This window comes from Ciona intestinalis, chromosome 3 (assembly GCF_000224145.3).
Source record: "Ciona intestinalis chromosome 3, KH, whole genome shotgun sequence".
Classification (NCBI taxonomy): Eukaryota; Metazoa; Chordata; class Ascidiacea; order Phlebobranchia; family Cionidae; genus Ciona; species Ciona intestinalis.
The window spans coordinates 4,114,919-4,136,409 of NC_020168.2; the positions used below are offsets into that span (position 1 = coordinate 4,114,919).

Below are 21,491 nucleotides of genomic sequence, written 5' to 3' on the forward strand. Positions count from 1 at the left end.
TCGGACCAAGATCACCTTTAAATGAAAGGGAGACAGGTCATAAGGCATTGCTTTACAACCTAAATGTGGCACCCAAAATTGGATAAAATGCTTTCAGTATTTGGTATCCAAAGTTTGTCTAATGTTTCATGTTTGTGCCACCTCCTTGATACAGCTATATTTTGCCACTTTTGTTTTTTTTTTATATTACGTCACTCATTCCCACACATTGATTTGCAACAGGCGGAATAACGTCACTTTTTATATAAGAGTAACCATGTGGTGTTTAGACACAATTGCCATCGTTTGTGTGCCTCTAATCACATAAGTTATATAATTGGGTATTGTTAATAATCAAATACTTTAGTTGCGTAGGAACTCAGTTAAAGTCGCCATATGACGCCAAAAGTGACGTATAACTGTTACAATACAGCTGCATGTTAAAACAACAAAAAAGTTTGTTCTTATAAGGACTATGTATTACTAAAATATAAGGACTATGTATTACCACCATAAGGACTATCGACTATGTATTACTAAAATATAAGGACTATGTATTACCACCATAAGGACTATCGACTATGTATTACTAAAAAAAAATCTTGAATAAAAAGGGAAGTTTAGAACACCCACAACCCACCTCAATAAATTTAGTTTATTTCCTTTATCTCTTTCGTGGTAACTCATCCTGTATTTAGCTTGGTGAAATGGAGGTCTCTTTATGGTGTAACCCCTCGAGAATATACGAGCAAACATGTCATCGTCTTCACCCCCCCAACCCCAAAACATATTCGAGTAACCATTCACGTCGCGGAACTGGTCTTTACTCAACATGGTGACCCCACCAAATAAAGATGGGTATGGCAACCTGGATAATAGAAAATAATACGTATAATATATAAATTTTCAATAATAATATAACTAATTTTTTTTGATTAGGTAAAGAAGATTAAAGAACAGTTAAACAGAGAAAAAGTGAATAAAAAATCACAAATATTATTTTTTTCCAAATTATAAAAAATAACTAACATGTTTAAATTCAGTGTGATAAGTTTGAGTAAGAATTTGAAACCTATTGCGTGTTTGGACCGTTCTGATCAAAGTACATGTGTGTTGTCTGTTAAGAAAAGCCACCCAAAGTCAGAATCCCATAATAAATTGTGTTACAATTACAAGGTTATGGGCTAATTAGTAACAGCAAGCGAAAAGTACAAACAAGATAAATTCAAACACACCTATGTTATGCATTAAATATAGTTAGGCAAAAGTTGTCATAATAAAAAAACTTAGTAAAGCGATTCAGGAAAATCTTTCATAAGAGAATTTTGCCATGTTTGCATACCAGTATTTTTAATTAGCTTTTCACCTACTAATGATGGTTTTGCAGCCCAATAAACAAGAAACCACCCATGGCTGGCAGTGAAAAGTTTATTCTATATATACCGGTACCTTTCAGTTTACAAAACAAATACCAATACCGGTACCGGCACTTTATAATGCCATGAATAACCTAAGGGCTTAAAGCTACACGTGTTACATAGATTTCTCGATAAAATTCTTAAAAGTTGCTAAAATCACATTCAAATTTGAATACACATAAATGCAAGTGTTTCTGCTCTCATTATAACAGGAAAATTAGTTTTTTTTAACAGTTTGAAATCATACATGCTATTTAAAGATTGTTTCTATACACACTAATACCCAATGGCTTCTAAAACTACTTTAAAAAAAACTGCAATCAGTGTATCATATATCCTATGCCTACCTGTATCCATATTTATCAATGGCAACTGAAAGATGTTTAGGGGTATCAGTGCAATGGTAGAGGAGTCTGTCATCCTCTGGAAGGAGATCAACATCATGGAAGACAACGCAATCATAAAGATCTTCCTTCATTGCTTCCAGGTATCCGATGTTCATAAGTTTTGCTTTGTTAAAAGCCAGGTTGTATGCCTAAGGGTTATATGTATTAAGAAATAAATGGAAGTATCTTGTTTATTTTGACGTGGCGGGGAAACGATAGTTGTTATAACACGGGTGTTTTGTTTAATCATGCCTGCTCGAGAGTTATCACAAATGTAACATATTAAGTGATTATTATTTGGACTTTTTGTATTTTTGGTGCATTGTTGACAAAATTTAGACAGAAGTCTACTATGGTAGAAGGGCTGAGCCTCGAACCCTTATCCTCTTAGTTTGAGGCAGTGTTCGTAAACAGTCGTGGTGGTCTCTGCTTTAAAGTTTGAGCTGAGAAATAATAAACTTTAACAGCGCTTTCAACATGAAGTTTATTACAAAGATGTCATCATTTTTAAAGTCTTACAGCTTTTAGTTTTGAATATGATAAGGGCTTGTCACAACGGAGCAATAGATCAGGTAGAATGGGGAAAAGTTATTTGTTTGTAGACATGTCCAATTGTCCTAATATTGAATCAAGCCCTTTAATAAACTTGGAATCTTAATAACAATACGCTAAAACCAAGGGAGCAACATTTGTTAACAAAACTTTATTAATTTTGTAGTTCAAACAAAATCTCTGTGCTGTAACGGTGCCATGTAAAATTAAGATTGATTTGATTGTATTGTTATGCTACAAGGGCGTATCTACCTAACGTGGTAAAGAGTGTCAACAAAATACAAGTGCTAATGATGTTTTTAACCACATCTTTCATTGTGACATTGCCTCTCTTTTTGTGTTAAGTTAAATGCAATAATTTCAATAGACCATTAACATTATCAATATAGGGTATCAGGAGTAAATTACCCTTTAATGTGCCTGTAAATTATAGAGAGTTCAAGCCATTTAAAACCACATAACTATATTGTATATGATATAGTTCCTACTGTGCAGCAAGGGACCATGAATGTAGGCCAGTATTTATTTATTACCATACATTTAAAATCCCAAAAAAGCCGCATAAATACAGCTTTGCTACCTACCTGTTGTATGACGTAAACTTTGTAATAAATTTGTTGACGTTGCAAGATTGGGTGCAAATGCCACATTAGTGCTTTTAAATGAACCTCTCTTGATCTGTGGGGGATTATAATTGCAACTCTGTGGCGTGGTACGCAACCCTCAGGAAAGTAGGAACCTCCAGGGTGAAGGTTCTGATTGTGAAGCGTGGTGTGTTCAAATGAAGGAGGGGTGGTGTTGAATTTGAACTCTAGTCTCCCAACTGGGGATGAAATTATGAAATAATAAAACAAGTTACTTTTTCATATATATTTATATATATACTTGCATGATAAAATATCCTGACGTGTTTTTTATTTAGCTTTTAGAAAATGATAGAACATATAGTATTGCGGGGTAAGATGGGACACCTTTAGCACATAATTAACAAATATCCTAATCGTGTTTTAAACAATTAACAAGGGGCTATTGATAAAAATAGAATGAAAGGTGTCCCATTATTTCCCACTCCACTTTAAATGATTATTAACTTATCAAAACGAAAGTGAAGAACAAAATATTGGAACAACGAAGAGAAGGAAATTAACAGCAAAACCACAGTTAACCTAACTGACCATAAATTCTGATTAAGGAAAACTGCTATGCTGTATATTGTTCTCTAGGTAACACTATCTATGGTGTTTTAGTTACAGCTTAAGGGAGTTGGAAAATAAAATAGAGTTGGTTCATTTTCCCAAAGGTATACAATAACTTATAAACGTGAAATGAGGAAAATTAGTAATAGATTTGTATGTAAAGTAAAACATTATCCTGTACAGTTTAAACCGAAACTGTTATTTAGCAAACTTTACATGTTCCTATTTCCTTAAAAGCAGGAAATACAACTTTAAACAATACTACACTAGTAAGAATTTAAGAAACTCAAGATAAGAATGACAACATAACAGTTTCATGAAACTGTTATTCAGCAAACTTTACATATTCCTATTTCCTTGAAAGCAGGAAATACAACTTTAAACAACACTAGTAAGAATTTAAGAAACTCAAGATAAGAATGACAACAACTTCAATGGAATATTTTTATCATTTACGATTGGTATCTAGTCTGCCCAAAATTTTTTTGAAGTTTAAATTGAATAGGTCATTTGTCAGACATATCTTTTTGACATCGGCATGCGGCAAAAACTATGGAGATTACAAAGATTAGGCTGTTTCGCTAAACAATTGATCAAACAGTGCCAAAACTAAAGAAGAAGACTTGTACCCAAATTTGCCATGGTAAAGTAGTTCTTATCAACTTCAAGTTTAAAATATTTAGAAATTTAAATCTGGCTTACGTGGATAGTGTTAATGTACACACCTACAAATACAAAGAAACTTTGTTGATTTTTGAATTGTACAAATGTAAAAGTGGTTTAAAATAAATTTGTTATTCATATCTATTTAACTTTCACACACATAAAGCCAGACACCACATGTGTATTAAGTAAACATTAATATAAATACTTTTTAAAGTAAGACTTTATGAGTTTTTTATAGATAAAATTTCACCTCCTGAATACATTGCTTAGCAGTTTTAAAAAAAGAGATTCATTAGTTCAGATTTGTATTTGTCCAACACTTCATTGTATTTGACATTTAGTCTCAGGGAGAGCATAAACAAACAAACTGTTGTGTTTACATTTTCAAATGAATGTTTGGTTACGCACAAAATTTCTTCAAATGGCTAAATGGCGCTTCACTTATACTGTAATCCAGGACCCTTAAAAAGTTAACTATATCATATTGCTTTCGAGTTTAGGGTACCATACCCCAACTCAGACACAGACTGACCTATATTTCTAGAACCAGGTCAAATGTCTGGCCCCATTTTAAATGAAATTGAGGTGACTTAAGTTAATAGGAACATTTATAAAGTTGGGAAAATTGTTAAAATGCTTACATAGATTTGGTGGTGTCATGGGACATCTTGGCATGGTAGATTTCACTTGTGTTGGTGCGTCTATGGATGTTACGAAACTTTCTGTACCTGGAAAATAGAAACACGTCATGGTTTGGCGATTTTGTGGTATCTGCAGATAATGGTGATAGTGACGTCATAAACAACCCATTTGCAAAGACAACTGATTGGTTATGGGGTGTGGTGTTGTATTGAGCGATTAGAAAAATGACATTTAAGTAGGCAATGGAATCACAATTCGGTCATTGGCTTAATATAGCAGAGCGTAAATACGCAAGGGACAGCTCAGTTGCCGACAAAGTAGAAGGGTGGTTTCGTGCTATGGAGACACCGGGTTGAAGAGAAAAAGAGAAAAGGAAGAGTAGGAAAAGGATATTGTGTTTCGAGTGGGAAAAAATTTCAAATCGCGTAGTTACGCTAAGAAGATGGACATCACATGGGGTTTACAATGAGCCGGCTATTGTTGTTTGTGATAAAACAGCGGAAGAATCACATGACGTGTCACGTGCTGCTACAGATCGTTGTAATTGTATGACCGAATCGAAAAAGGCGTCGGGTTTTATGACGACACAGACGCGATCTGTGACGCCACAAAAACAAATGTACGAAACAGTCACCGACTATTACCAACCGCAATTGAAATAATTCAAAACTTGCTGTCTAAGCAACAGGACACGCGAAATCAAAACACGAAAATCCGATAAGCGCATCCTCTGTGACGTCACACAGCACGCTGACGTTGTATATAACGTAAACATAGAACAAGTTTTTGAATAACTGTGAAGGATCTTTCAAAATATATGACCTCATTTAATTTAAGATTTTGCCCTAACAACTTTATTCTAACTCTGACATCATTGAAGATGGTTTTAGAATTTAACCGAAACGTCTGAAAAGAAAATTTTATTGTACATATGGACTTTCATGTTTGTATTCAAACTGTAATCTATTTCGTAAAAATAAATTAGAAAACGACACTAAAAATGCCGTTTAGTAGAAAACTAACATTCTTTTTTTTGCAGGAAACGGCTACGGAACACTAGATCATTTTGTGAAAAAAAAACAATAAGTCGTATAATATGTAGACTCTTAAAACTATTAAGATAGAGGCGTAGTCTAGCTTTCCCCGCAAATTAAAAAAATAGTAAATAAACAATAAAACTACCCCTTTTATTATACTTCCAGATCCCAGCCGCGTTATTGCATTGTTACGGCCATCGTTTCTTTAATAAAACACCTGTATGTGCCTATTAAAATGCAATAAAAATTTCAAACCAGTTTCCAGCCACAAATATTGGTATAGAAAAGATAGTAGTAAAGTTTTATGAAATTTTTATAAATGTTTACCGACGAGAACCTTTTGCGACATTTCGTTGAACCCCGTTATAAAATACAAGGTAAATAATTTAACAAGAGTTTTCGGTAAACATTACATTTGCTTTTACACAACCGTAGCTGGAATTACCAACCATATAGTAGGCCAACGAAAAATATGTTTTCGTTCGATGTAGCCGTTATTTAAATAACAGCTGCAGTTAATTTAAACTCAACTATTTTAACGTGTATAGTAGGACGGGGAAGACGGGACACCTTTGCCACATAATATCCAAATATTCTGATCGTGTTTTAAAGAATTACTTACGGTCCATGAAAGCCGCAAGAATACGGTTTTATAATTCCTTGAATGTTCTTTGTTTGCTACCAAAAGGCAAGAGGAAATAGAATGAAAAGGTGTCCCATCTTCCCCACCCTTATACTATATATTAAATTTCTAAACAAGTATAATTAACACTGGGAGCTAAATATATAAGGGTGGGGAAAGATGGGATACCTTTTCATTCTGTTTTCTCGTCCCATTTGGTAGTAAACAAAAAACATTTCAAGAATTTTACAATATATAAAAATCGGATTTAAAATGAGCATGGGGATGAATACATTCTATATTTACAGTGTGTCTGGCGTCTAAACAGTACCTTCGTTATACCTTAACAGTGGCCGCGAGGTGTATCGTGTATGAACACATCTTTACGCTCGTGATATCTCAGTAAACCGCTACACCAACAACACAGCACGACTTTTACTCACCGGAATAATTAGTCGGCGAGTAAACTTGATTTGTTAACTTTCTTAGAAGCCCAACATTCTGCATTGGTTGCATCATTCTGATGGGTGGAGTTCGATCGTATGTAGCGCCTTCTAACCGTCCCACGTCACGAGACATCATCCGTGTTAAAACGTCACTTTCTGGCTGTTCCGGTGAGTACTCCAACCTCCCTCTGTCCCCGCCCCGGTGAAAATATAGCAACAGTGGTAGTTGTATGCAAGCCAACAGCGCGACGACGTATTTTGCGACTTTTTTAACGGATCCCGCTTCGGTTCCGTACCGGAAGCGGAAATTACGTAAGTAGTTCGAGTAAGACGGGGATCTCCCATGACGTGTGGTGCTTCTGTTGTCATAGTGACCGGGAAAATACTTCATAGTTACAAAGGACTAGACGTCATCAGATGTGTCGATACGCCATCCTAAATTACTCCCTGGGGAAATAAAAGAGTGGATTTTATTACGTAATAATAAGCTCACAGAATGACCCGACGGAATATGAAACACGAAACTTGTTAAAAGGCTAACTTTATAAAAATAGCCTAATCTAAAGTTAAAACGAAAATTTTTTGTGCGGTGTGAGACAGTGTATTGTTCGAAATGACTGCGTGTATGAGTTATATGCGGTTTTTATACTAAAAGGGCAACGTATACGGTTAAGGTTCGTGTTTAACAAACGGGCGTTCACCGCGATCATTAGTCTGGTAAATGATACATAAACTATAAACGAGAAATTAAACCAAAGCAAACTGTGCGCGTAAAATTGCGACTAATTTCGCTTTTACAAAGGTGTGCAACGTTTTAACTGTGCGTTAACATACTCGTTGAAGGTGATAAGAAGATTACGACCAAGTTGAACAGCACGAAATGCTGCTCTCTTAACAACATAATAGTATTGTGGGATAAAATGAGCCGCTCACATGATAATATCCAATATTTCATAATTGTTTTATTATAACAACTAACATTGTGAGTGGTGAGAATACGGTTATATATAGTAGGGTAGGGGAAGATAGGACGCCTTTTTTAATATATATTTCTCGTCTAATACAATAATAAACAAAGAACATTTAAAAAGTTATAAAACTGTATCCTTAGGACTTCCATAGACCGTTGTATCAGGATATTTGGATATGTGCTAAACTGCTAAAGGTGTCCCGTCTTACCCCACCCTACTTAATTCAATAAGTGTTTTTGGTTTAATGGCGTATTTAAAAAATGCGGACTCAAAATAGATTTTATTTTCACCTTCGCTCTATAAAGCTATTTTAGCGTTTATTTAGTTTTCAAAATATGCATCGAATCGAGCGCTAAGGGCATCACTGTATTTCTGTTTAATACACTCACACGTGAAGCAAAAAGCCTGGTTTAAAAGGACACCGTGCAAAAAAATACCTTAAACGACCGTGTGCGTACACAATTTTAATATAACGGGCAAACCCACAGTTGGTAGGTCGCCCACAATGTTACAGGACAATAGACAGGCAGAACGCGGTGGAAATCCGCTGTAATTTGCTTTAAATAAATGTACCGCCAATTCAAACGCCGTATAAAGTCCACAATGATTAACACAGGATTCGTCATGCAATACCTCATGCCGTGATGCAATAGATTAAATAAACACTAACATTTATGTTAATAAACACTGACCGTTAAAATAACAACTTTAAATACGACAAAGTACAATTTGCCACTCTGCAACAATTACAGCAAAGTTTAAAGCGCGAGGATTGAACCAATACGTTGTTATACACATTATTGCCACAATATAAAAAGCATAAATAATACAGACACTTATAAAATCCAATACACACTTTTTACTACACTGAGCATTGTTACATATGCTATAAACTATACTAACTAATACAGACACTCAACAACACAGCATTACGGAGCCTGGAAGCCAGTATATTCCCGCTATCAATTACCACGTTCTGCCGTGTCGTATTTTGTGTTTAGTCAGTATGGCGGAAGAACCAGTGGGGTGGAAAACGCTTCCAACCTGTTTACGTGTTGCTGTTGCGAGCCACGCTATTGCTAATACATCTATATGGCCAATAATATAGTAGTACTGTACAACATAGCGTTAAATCCATACAGCTTCTTTGGGGGTCGGAACGTTTAAGCTAGTATCTATTATAATTATATTAACATGGAGAAAATACACAGGCAATATAGTAGGGTAGATAGGACACCTTTAGCACATAATATTCAAACATCTTAATCGTGTTTTAAACAACTAATAACGGTCCATGGGAGTCGAGATCATACGGTGCTATATTTCTTTGCTTGTTCTTGGTTTTCTACCAAAATGGAACGTAGAAAATAGATTAAATATGTGTCCCATTTTTCCCCAACCTACTTAAGCTAAAATCGTAGTTGCCGTTTAACCATTGATTTATGGACGGCTGGTCACAAGGGGTTTTCCCTGGATCGAAATGACGTATATTAGTATCAGTATGCAATGGCTGTTAGTTTCATGGTAGCCTATAGAGGTAAAAAAAATTGCCATTCACGACAGACAGCCGAATCCAGGCACAACAAAACACTTATGTAGCTCACTTGAACACATACAACCCGTAGAAAAGATCTCAAGCGTGCCGTTTGTATGAGAAACAGAAAGTTGTGAAACCTTATTCGTCAATTGATTTAACACAGCGCATATTTTTAAATAAACATTAGAAGCCATTAAACGTCAGTAGCAATATATACCAACATATGGGTATTAATACCAAAGCTGGGTAATACGTATGGGTTAAAATACACGTATGGGACGTACGTTTAAGGTGGCTGTACACAGTATCCAGCATGCGAATTCGTTTGCTAAGTCGTATGCAAACCCATTTTCGAGTTCCGCATGCGGCAGCGAAATCCGAACAAAATGGACAAAACAGACGAATTCCATACACTATGTACAGCCACCTTAATACTACGTGAATTTGCTAAGAATTCTTGCGTTGACTGACTGCAGTTTGACAGCGCAATATGACATCACCAGGACACCCGTCATCAGTATATACAATGCGTAATACGCAGGTATAGTATGGATAATTCCAATATCTATTGGGGATTCGTAGAACCCGTACGCCTTTTGACATTCAGTAGCGTTTTAAGAAAGATCCAAAGTTAATTACATTAATAAGAAAAGAGAATAAAAACAGGATTAAAAATGTTAAACGAGTTAATAACTTATGTAGTCACGAGTGTAATAGTAATAAGACACATATATAACATATACATATATAATATATAATAATATAGTAGGATGGGGGAAGATGGGACACCTTTAGCACATAATAATTAGATATCCTGACCGTGTTCTAAACAATTCATAACGGTCTATGGGAGTCGTGAGGATACGGTTTCATAATTCTTTGAATGTTCTTTGTTTACTACCAAATAGGACGAGAAAATAGATTGAAAAGGTGTCCCATCTTCCCCCACCCTACTATATTAACTGTTTAAAATGAGTTAGTTTGGATTTTTAACCACCGTGGTTCATTTAGTTTGCACAGAACAGAAACGAATTAACAAATATTTAACATACGCAAAATCCAATAGTAAACGATGAGCGCTCCAGATACACTATACTTTTATACATTACTGAGAAAAATAAACTCCCTAAACCTAATGCTAGCATATGTGTACTGGAACTAACTCCTTTAATCTATCACGTTAATTAAAAGTTTCCCTAAGGAGTAAGTATATCTGGTATATAGTAGAGTGGGCGAAATGGTACACATTTTCATTCTACTTTCTTGTCCCATTTGGTAGTAAATAAAGAACCTTTAAAGAATTATATACAATCGTTTTCTCGGGACTTTCATATACCGTTGTTAATTGTTTAAAACACGATGAGAATATTTCGACATTATGTGCTAAAGATGTCCCAACTTACCTCATAGTACTACATCACAGACTGTTTGAACTTAAACGTACTCATTAACAAAAATTAAAACAGTTGACTACATAACTGTGTTTCTTATACGACAGACTTAATTAATATAAGGTGGTTGTTTGGACAAAAGCGTATCAAATTATGTTTTAGAGGTTTTATTCAAGCACTTTTATTACCCCGCCACAACAATGATAAACTACCCCAGCGTTTCTATTATATTTGAATCACAATATTTTAAAGATCGATGCTGAGTGTGGAAATACGGCCTGTAAAGAAATTGTACAGGATAGGGCTAACTACAATGTAGACGTCTTGAACAAGCACTTATAACAATAGAACGTTTGACCACGGGACCAAAGACCATTCTTCGGCAAACGTTTCCACGGTAAACATAGTTAAACAAACTTTTATACAAAAAAATCAACGCCTTCATTTTGAATTTTGAAAGTAAAAAGCGACGCTCAGCTGTTTTTATGGTCAATCCCAGAACGTTACATTCCGAAACTTCAGCGTGGGGTAAGATGGGACACCTTTTAACACATAATATCCAAATATACTGATTGTGTTCTGAACAATTAATGCGTTCTTTCGGAGTTGCGAGGAAACGGTTTAATAATTCTTTGAATGTTCTTGGTTTTCTACTAAAATGGGACGTACAAAATAGATTAAAAAGGTGTCCCGTATTCCTCCACCATACTATATTATTAACGTCAACTGTTTTGGACCACGGCAGGTACAGATACTGAGCTAGAACAATAACTTCAAATATAGGCCCTATATATGCTAGTACTGTAGGACCAATACACTATAACTAAGCTCATATTTTATGAATGGGCTCCTACACGGAGATCAAATTTGTGGTGAAACAACTCTAAAGTTGTAAACATAACCGTTAAGCCGATAAGAACATTGCGACCAGTTATATAACTTCTTTAATTGCTACGGTTCGCTCATACATGATAACAGTTTTCATACAAAACCTGAATAATTCTGTTGTAACTAAACCTTTATCAGAATAACGACTGTTGAGTTAAATTCGACCCTGTCAATTACGCAACTTTACTTTCTAGAGCAGTGTAACCAGTTTGTTAATTTTAACGCTCAAACACAATAAGCGTAAACTGACTCAATCATGTTAATTGCATTACGCTCAAGCTCTACTTTCCCAAGCAGTGTATTCCGTTTGTTAATTTTAACTGCTCAACACAATAGACGTATACCGCGTATGACGTATGTGTTTCCCTACCATGAAGGAAATCTCTGTTTAAATTGTCTCCATAGCAAGCCATGTGGCTTGTGTATGTTTCCAGACTCTAACCCACTGAATTGGAACTGAAAGAAAAAAAGATTTCTTTGCGGCGCCGTGTAGTAGCCCTGAAACCTGATCCAGTTACGAAACCGTTAGTAAAATGTGATATCTTTAACAAATGTACTGGTTATTTATTATTGCAATTATAAATGCATAATGCTTTTTTTTATCCACGCTTTTTGGGCAAAAACAAGAATTTTAGTTGAAATACGAAATCTAACATTAAATAAACGATAGTAAACTTTTGCACACGTTACGATTACTGGTTCTGAATATTTCCACTTATTGAAGTCATTTCAAGGCGTGCTAGTTATACACACCTGGATGAGGTTGGCAAACAAAAGAATACGCTTACTTTCTGAATAATTCATAACACAATTCTAGGGCATTTAAAAGGACTAGCGGGTAATAGGAAGTAGGTAAATAGAACGGGTTTATTGATATATTTTTTCAGTCCTAAAACTAAAGCTGTCGGTTAAAGGCCAATTCTTTTACACAATGCCCTATGAAAGCCCTAACCAAAGCGCAATACTCGACTAACGGCAGTTTACTATAAGTAACCAATTTGATACCGACTTAGTTATTGTTTGGTTACGGACACCGGGACACGATTCAATTTCAAACGTCCAGTTCTTATATACCAAATGTTACATTTTACTATCTACATTTACAAACATGAATCAACGCTTTGGTAAATACCACACTTTATTAGTTGTAGACAAGTGTAAGCGCAGTTTCCCTACAAAAATTTTACCGATTCTAACAAACGGTTTATTAGAAACTAGCGTTCGTAGTTGCTAGAAGCAACGCCATTGTTTCCCTAGAAACCTAAACCTCGAAGGTCACGGTCTAATAAATACATCAGCGTTAGCGAGAACTGGGTAGAGATACTCCAGTTTCGAACATTCCAAAAATACCGAAGCCCGTCATGGTCTAACTTAACATACTTAAGCGATGAGTGAAGACGCTGGCCACCGGCGTGTTAACAAGTATGTGACAGCGCTGGACAATCATTGGTCACAGCAACTGAGCATGACGTTTTTACACACAACCTGTGTTTTACAAAAATGCGCAGAAATCGCGGTACTTTCTTTTAAACGTATTTGAGCCTATTGTTTTCTGTGTGGACGAATTGCCTAAAGCGGATGCAATCGGGCTATGACGTCATTTATTCTGTCGCTGTATCACAGCCCACGATCACTTCCTTCTCGGCCACGCAGCATAATCTTTCCACCGCCGCTATGGTATTAGACTATAACATATTACTAAATCTATCCTTGAAGCCAAAAGCCATTTATGTACTGCTGAGTACAAAGCAACGGCTGTATGCGCGGCGTAAGTTTAGAAAAACATAAACACACACAATGTTTACGTTTCGCAACTCTTGCTCGATCCGTACATGTATTGTTCTGATAAGTTTAGTTTAAAAGCACTGGGATCCACAAATACTGCATCAAATTGTTTTGCATCGCCTGTTAAACAATCAACTAAAACTAAACGTATTCACAAGGGTCCTTAAATTACTCTTCTTAAACTGCTTCGAAGAAACGTCAAGATGCTACAGTAATCACAAATCACAATAACAACAACACCTTGCAGCAGTCAATATAATCCTCGACTGGCTGCTGTTCCGGTCTACTACAAACCTATGCGTGTTAACGCACTGCCGAAGTGCGGCGTTTAAAACGGCGCTGCCGTATATATAGCGCATGCGGTGTCGAAACAGAGCCACAGCATTCTTTAACAATGAAGCTATGCCGGCTTCTCAACGGAACACAGTCTACTAATCAGTGAAGAGACGCTCGTCACTGCGACGCAATGAAAAAGCGTTCGAATTATTTACAAAAGGCGTTTGCCAGAAAAAGCGTGAACTTGCGCTATCGGGCTACTGTAAGGCGCAACGACAACTGCCATATTATGTTCTCATACAAATCGACGGCTATTTTCCGTTATATTGTTTTCTAAACTTCACATTGTAAATTCCGCACAATTGAAATCGTACTACCGTAGGAAATAAAGCAGCCGTGGGAATTGGGCTTTTGTGGCGGAATACACATTGTAACTGCCGAGCGGCGCATCCCGAACGTGTTAAGGGTGCTATCATAAAAATTCAAACGCAACAGAAATGTTTTTGCTCTGTGGACACGCCGGAAACGTATCTGTCATTATCATCCTTGCTCCCTTGAGACATCTCGCGGTAAAAATATTTTGCATCAATACAGCTCAAAATTTAAAAGAAACTTCGCATGATTTAAATCAAATTTTCCACAACAAAAGTTAAACGTTTCAGTTAGACATAAACTTTTTAAAACAACCCTAAACAAACCGAGACGCATTTTCCACCATTTTAAAATTGTTAAACCAGTGGCGGCATATAGATGATGCAAATATACAACCTGTTTAGTTAAAGTTAAAGGCAATCTTTCAGTATAATATACATAAAGCAAAGCTATATACGATATATTATACTTTACAATACATACCTATATTCCATTTAGTAGGTCGACTTCTTTGTACTTTTAAACAAACGTTTTAACTAAACACATGTTAACAAAATAAACGCTACATTTTTACCTGCAAATTTTCATGTGGTTCTTATGTGACGTAAGAAGCATGCCATTGTTAGAACCATAGTTTAATAATACACTATGTTCGAACCTAATCAGTTTTATACGGTTACAAATTTCCCAAAACCTATGGTGGTCTCAATTTTAGAGTTCCTAAGTTTTTTTGCGCAATAGACGCTTTTTGAAAAAATGTTGCTGGTTATCGAAAAATATATATTAACTCAACGAGTCTATATAAGACGGGAGTTAGTTCATATATATTAAATCAACGTGTACATATTATAGACGTGTGTTAGTTTCCACAGTGTAACATGCCATGATACCTGATATTATTGCTACAGTTGGCCCATTACCTCACCCCCCATGTATAATGCTACCGTAGATATATAGAATAGAGACCTCGCCAAATGTTAAGCCTGCGAGTATAGCCGACAGTTTCTTATTACCGTTAACACAAACTTCTCACAAAATCTTTCAATCCCATAAAGGTACGTTAAAGATTTTTTTGCGTAATTTTAATACTAAATAGTTTTATTTACACTTAAAACTATGAACTATAGTGCGACGATTGGGTCAAAATTTGGTAGTAAAAGAACATTCAAAAAATTATAAAACCGTATCCTGACGACTATAGACTGTTGTTACTTGTTTAAAACACGATCAGAATATTTGGATATTATGTGCTAAAGGTGTCCCATCTTCTCCCACCCTACTGTATCTCACATTACTACATATGGAAACATCTCAATAGATCCCTGGCACAACAGTACTAGCTCGACAGTGACAGCAAGGTTCCTGATAATGTTGAAACATATATGACATCTATTTCCGCTTCATGTTTCAGAAACAACTGAGAGGATTTCTATAACTCTATGCTGTTGGCATAACTACAGCTATAATGTAGTATAAGTGGACTATACTGTGATGTTAGCGATGAATACCACCGTTGGCACAAAGTATCTCATATTTTCTAAATATGGTTTTAGCAATCAACAACATTTTTGTAGCAATTAACAAATTCTGTAAATATTCTTTGTTTGCTATCAAATATAGGCCATCTAATCCCAAACTGCTATTTCAACTAACAAAATGCAATAGTCGATTTATAATAGTAATTGCACTTGCTTAGCTACACCTGACTGCTGCAGCCATTTAAAAATTACTTCTGATCGTCATTCGCATAGTATTTTCACTATTGCTATAGTTTCAGCATTGTAAACATATGTTTTATAGCAGCAGAGGGGAAGCTATCGTTTTGATAATGCCTTGCGGCTGTTAGCATTTCGGTCTGTAGTTTAGTTTTACTTGTTACTAATCCAAGCGAAGAACTACAATTTGTATATTGACCGATTTTGGCGCTAAAAAGGTGCAGAAATTCTACGTATATGGTCCTGGAGGCATTTCAGATTACTTATAATACAGACCGTTATAGGTTTTCTTGATTAATAGTTAATTACGTATTAAATTTTTAGCTCAAAATTGTAGGCTAAGTATTACTAAAATTCAAGTAATACTTAGCCTACATGTTATATATAGTAGGGTAGGTGAAGATGGGACACCTTTAGCACATAATATCCAAGCATCTTGATCGTGTTTTAAACAATTAACAACGGTCTATGGGAGTCGTGAAGATATAGTTTTATAATTCTTTGAACGTTCTTTGTTTATACTAATAAACAGGACGAGAAAATACAGGTAAAAGGTGTCCCATCTTCCCCCACACTACTGTATGTACACGGCAACTGATTCTACTACTAAACTGTAATAATAGTAACCGCGCAACGAAAACTGACTGGTTTGAACTAATGTTTCAAGAGTGTTTCTCATACAAGAAAAAAGCACACTTGTGCCACTAGGACCAGTAATTATTATTATTGGGGAAAATGCGTGAGACGCGTTACACAATCATTATTACGTGCAAAAGTTACAATCAAAAACATAAAAGCGAAAACCAAACACAGGGTAACTCGTTTGTGCGGCCAAGAGTTGCGTGAAACAAGTTATAACGAGTGTCGTTGCCCGCGCCACGCGCATAATAAGTAAATCGTAAGCGGGCAGGTCGAGCTGTATGAAATAGAACATCCGTGTTATAACGACTGTTATTTTCACGCCCGAGGATAAATCAGACACAAACATTCATTTTAATTAAAAATACTATAAAAAGCAACAACTTAAAACACAACCCACTATTCTATTACTGTCGTAAGAATCATAAATTAATTGATGCGAATGCGGGAACAAATATAGTAGAATGGGGAAAGATGGAAAACCTTTAACACATAATATCCAAATAGCCTGATCGTGTTTTAAATAATTAACAACGGTCTGTGGAAGTCGTGAAGATGCGGTTTTATAATTCTTTGAATGTTCTTTGTTTACTAACAAATAAAAAGTGAAACTAAACGACAGGTGTCCCGTCTTCCCCCACCCCACCATATAAGGGGAGGGGGAAACAACTTTTCATCGTATATTTCGTTTCACTTGGTAGTAAACAATGAACATTCAAAGAATTATTAAACGGTATCCTAACGCCTTCCATAGACCGTCATTAATTGTTTAAAACACGATCTGGATATTTGGATATTATGTGCTAAAGGTGTCCCGTCTTTCCCCACCCTACTATATATGTTTAGCTATCTATGCTTTAAACTTCTATAAACCAGAAGCTGCTGCAAACATCTTGTTAAAACTACCAACCTGCAACCAGTAAACTAACGTCCATTTGTAACACTCAACAAAAGCGTTTGTTCAACTTTTCAATTCAAAATACCATTTCTACGAAAATAGTTTTATTGAAAACACTATAAAAACTAAAGCACATCGGGCCGCGTTATGATTAAATAGCAGCGTATGTGGTTTACATTGGCATCTAGAGATAAACCTAAAACTTAGGAACGATATGAAATACACAGTAGGCAATACGGTATAAATAGTAAAAAACTACAACTATTACAAAAATCTGTAGAATGAAAACGCTTTTTAGGATGTTTTTCCAACACAAACATCCCATACAAATAGTTCTCCGCCAGAGGCAGTCAGGAGCAGCTTCCCAGAAGGTGAAAACGCAGCTTGAGTGACGTCACGACCATGGCCGACGTAATCTTGAAACGTCCCGTGTGTGACGTCAACTAATTCAACCAACCGTGACGAGGTACCCACCACACATAACTGGCCATGTAGATCAAAACAGTCAGCCCAATTTGGTAGCGGAATAGTCTTAACAACCTGTGAAATTTTGCTTGGTTTTCACATGAAACTTTATATTTATACAACTAGTGTTGGGTTAATGCTAATTTCTTCTACAGCAAGACTCACTCACTATTGGGCCTTTTAGATTTAGGCCAAAGTTGGCCATCTCACCAGATTAGTTTAGTATAATCACCCACAAATTAACATACTTGATAACTCGTAAGCTGGCACGAGGTGTATGAACACCTGTGTTTTCCGGCCATGCGAGGTTAAAGTAAGTTAAGTAACCACTGGGTTGAAGTAACATGTGTAAGGAACACAGATACCTATCAATTATTGAGCATTCAACATGGTATCCTTCAGTTACAATTTGCTTTATACAACGAACACATAATGCAGATTTAACCGGCGCATGCAATAGCTATGTGTAAGCCCTTAAGTAGGCCAACCCTTAAGGATAAACATAAATGAATGAGTGAATGTAACATACTTTATCCTCACGTGGCCAGAAAACGTCAATAGTTATAACAAGGGTGTTCATACACCTCGTGCCAGCTTAGGACTTACCAAGTATGTTATTTTGTGGATGCATGTATGATATTGTTACAGCACAAATGACCATTTTTTTATGAATGAATGTAACTCATTCTCACGTGGCTGGACAGCAAGTCGTTATAACAAGTATTCTGTTTCGCAATTACATTACCTTCCGTTTGGCCAGACTATAGAGTTGTAAAGATTTAGTCAAACCATATCCACAATAAACAAGCAAGTCCGGATCAGTGGGATGAAACTTACAGAAACTTGGTGGGACAAATTTATGATGGTTCTAAAATGTATGTTAAGTATTACGAATATTGGAACTACAAGTAAAAATCAAAATTATCATTTTCCAAAAAAATTAAACTAGCATAATGAGTTTTATATTTTATGCCTAGATACATGCAGAATCTCAGCAATATATTAATAATAAATTTTATTTGTTTTTCGATTACGGTAGCGAAGATTTAGAAAGATTTTAAACAAAAAGACAGGATATAGCCACAAAACAACAGTTGTTAAAACAGGCATAAAGTTAAAAACATATTTAGATTTAATTGAAAGAAATAAGCGTGGTCGCTACACCCAATAAAACTTGAAACAATGCATCTAAATTTATGTATACAAGTAATAATGTGATAAAAGCCCATACGTTTATATGTTTATTCCAGTTTTTATAACAACAACTCAAGTTTGCAGTATATTGTGTATTACTGTGTAATTATCCGACCAAATGAACACCAAAGTATGTTCCAAGCACAGTTACCTTATCATCGAGATTAAGTTTGGTCCCATCTGGAGCAAAGCAGGGAGCAGGAAAGGTCAACCAGTCGATCATGTTACATACATCATGCTGCCATTCAGTGTCCCACACTGATACACGACGATCTGCGCTACAGAACAAACTCAGCCTCGGAGAATGATTCTCACCACTAGGAGAGCTATCGAGCATTGAGAGAGATGCAGGGTGGTCCTGTGGGGGGTATTGTTAAATTTTTCAAAAATACTTTTTTGTTAAATAAAAGTAAAATGGTGAAAATTTCTAGGTTCTCTAAGTGGTGATGTCCTACAGTAGGTTTACACACTGAATTGGAACTTTTCTTGTAAAATTTCCACCACAAACTGATATAGTAGGGTGGGGGAAGATGGGACACTTTTAGCATATCATATCAAAATATCTTGATGGTGTTTTAACAATTAACAACGGTCTATAGGAGTCATGAGAATATGGCTTTACAATTTTTTGAATGTTTTTTGTTTACTACCAAATGGGACAAGAAAATACAACGAAAAGGTATCCCATCTTCCCCCACCCTACTATATGTCCAGTATATTAATAAACCAGGTTTCTTAATTGTAACAGAATGAGTCTATTGATTGGGTCAGGATGTTTTTAAAAATTAATTAGGTTTTTAAAATATATGTTTTTAAATGGCTGGTTTAGATGCTAAACAAACGTTTTTACTGTTTTCCTTAAATTTTACATTGAGACTTTAAGTCATGAAATGGGAAACAAAAAATTTCCTAAAATTACGAGACCAACTAATTTCCACCATTCTTAGTATTCTTACTTCTCTAGCAGAAACTGAAATATTATTTATCGGAGCACCCTTGTGGTCACGCAGCACGCGTAGAGTAACACCGGTGGCCAAAGATGTTACAGCAATTGTACCATCGGAGGCGCCAGAGAGCAGGGTATTATTATCGGAGGAAAATTGCAACGAAGTGACGACAGTGGGGTGGGGTTGAAGCTTCAGTTTAAGAATTAACTGAAAAAGAGAAAATGGTTTTACTTTAAAAGTTTAATGACTGTCGTTTGCTGTTGATTTCCTTTTATTCGTGTTTTAATAATAGGGGCTGAAGTGTCATTTTCAAAGAGATACGACATGTTAAAACTATGGCTTAAAAACTATGAAGTATAGGTAAAATATAACCTAAAAACCATGCTAAAAATATAGGTCGCCAAAAAAAAAACCAGGTTAAAACCATGTGAAAAACAGGTTTTGTTTTTTTTTAGAGCATTATTTGTAACTTTGCACAACTTTTACTACAAGGCTGTTTGGTAAACTTTCAATACAAGCAACCTCACCTTGTCAATATCAAACACACGGATGGTTCCGTCGGAATAACCAGCTGCGACCATATTTGGTGGTCCTACAGTTTGTGTCGCGCTTGAATGACTGAACACAACGGAGGTACATGATTGGCCGAGAACCTGGGGAAAAGTTTTGAATGTTTACTAAGCTTGACAGTGAGCATGAGATGCGTAATTTAAAGTTAGATTGGTTTGTTAGACAGTGAGCATGAGGTGTAAAATACGGCCACAATGGTTTGTTAGACAGTGAGCATAAGGTGTAAAATACGACCACAATGGTTTGTTGGACAGTGGGCATGAGGTGTGAATTATGGCCACAATGGTTTGTTAGACAGTGAGCATGAGGTATACACAGGATTTCTTAAACTTTTCACAAAATTTTTCAAATATATGATATAACATGGTGTTTTATATACTTTTATTAAAGCTGAATTTTAAATAAATGATATAAATATAAACTGACTTGAAACTGTGCTGCCATTTCCAAAGTATGTTCCGACCACAGTTGTACCACCCCATCCTCGGAACATGTCGCAAAATGTCCGTTGTTGTCAAAACTTATCCCGTTAATCTAAAGAATTTATTTCTTTTTTTGTAAGGAGCTGTAGCTAAAATTTTGTGCATGAAAAAACAGTTTTCATAAGAATATGATATTGTTCTAATGTCAGATGCAAACGCAATAAAATTTAGTGATGCAGCTTTAAAGTAGAAGTTATTTTGGAGTGTTAAAATTTACTCAAAATTTTGCAAAAATTCTAGAATAGAGTGTTGAAGAAATGAACCAACTTTGATCTAAATCTCAGGTCCAATGGCATATCATGCTTTAGAATCTCACCCTTATAGTATAAAATAAAGAATCTCACCCTTATATACATAAAAGAAGAACGAATTTCACCCTTATAGAATAGAATAATATACAGTTAGAAACTTGAAAGT

The 21,491-nt window shown here is 35.6% G+C and overlaps 1 protein-coding gene across 3 annotated transcripts in view; it reads right to left on the reverse strand.

Moving 5' to 3' along the window:
- The window catches only part of LOC100182676 (beta-1,4-galactosyltransferase 2), a 17,191-nt gene extending 2,435 nt beyond the window's left edge, over positions 1-14,756 (reverse strand). Inside the window, exons 1-6 of one of the 3 annotated variants that reach the window (XM_018811354.2) lie at positions 14,648-14,756; positions 6,942-7,391; positions 4,839-4,925; positions 2,920-3,158; positions 1,745-1,932; positions 711-847 (exon numbers count right to left, since the gene is read on the reverse strand). In XM_018811354.2, the coding sequence (XP_018666899.1) occupies positions 711-847; positions 1,745-1,932; positions 2,920-3,158; positions 4,839-4,925; positions 6,942-7,335 (1,045 nt within the window). In that variant the 5' untranslated portion in view covers positions 7,336-7,391; positions 14,648-14,756. Of the gene's footprint in view, positions 1-619; positions 848-1,744; positions 1,933-2,919; positions 3,159-4,838; positions 4,926-5,487; positions 5,869-6,941; positions 7,392-14,647 lie in introns of those variants that run through there. The other 2 variants (XM_009859738.3, XM_026833944.1) reach the window with 2 other exon arrangements.
- Between the last annotated feature and the right edge of the window lie 6,735 nt (positions 14,757-21,491).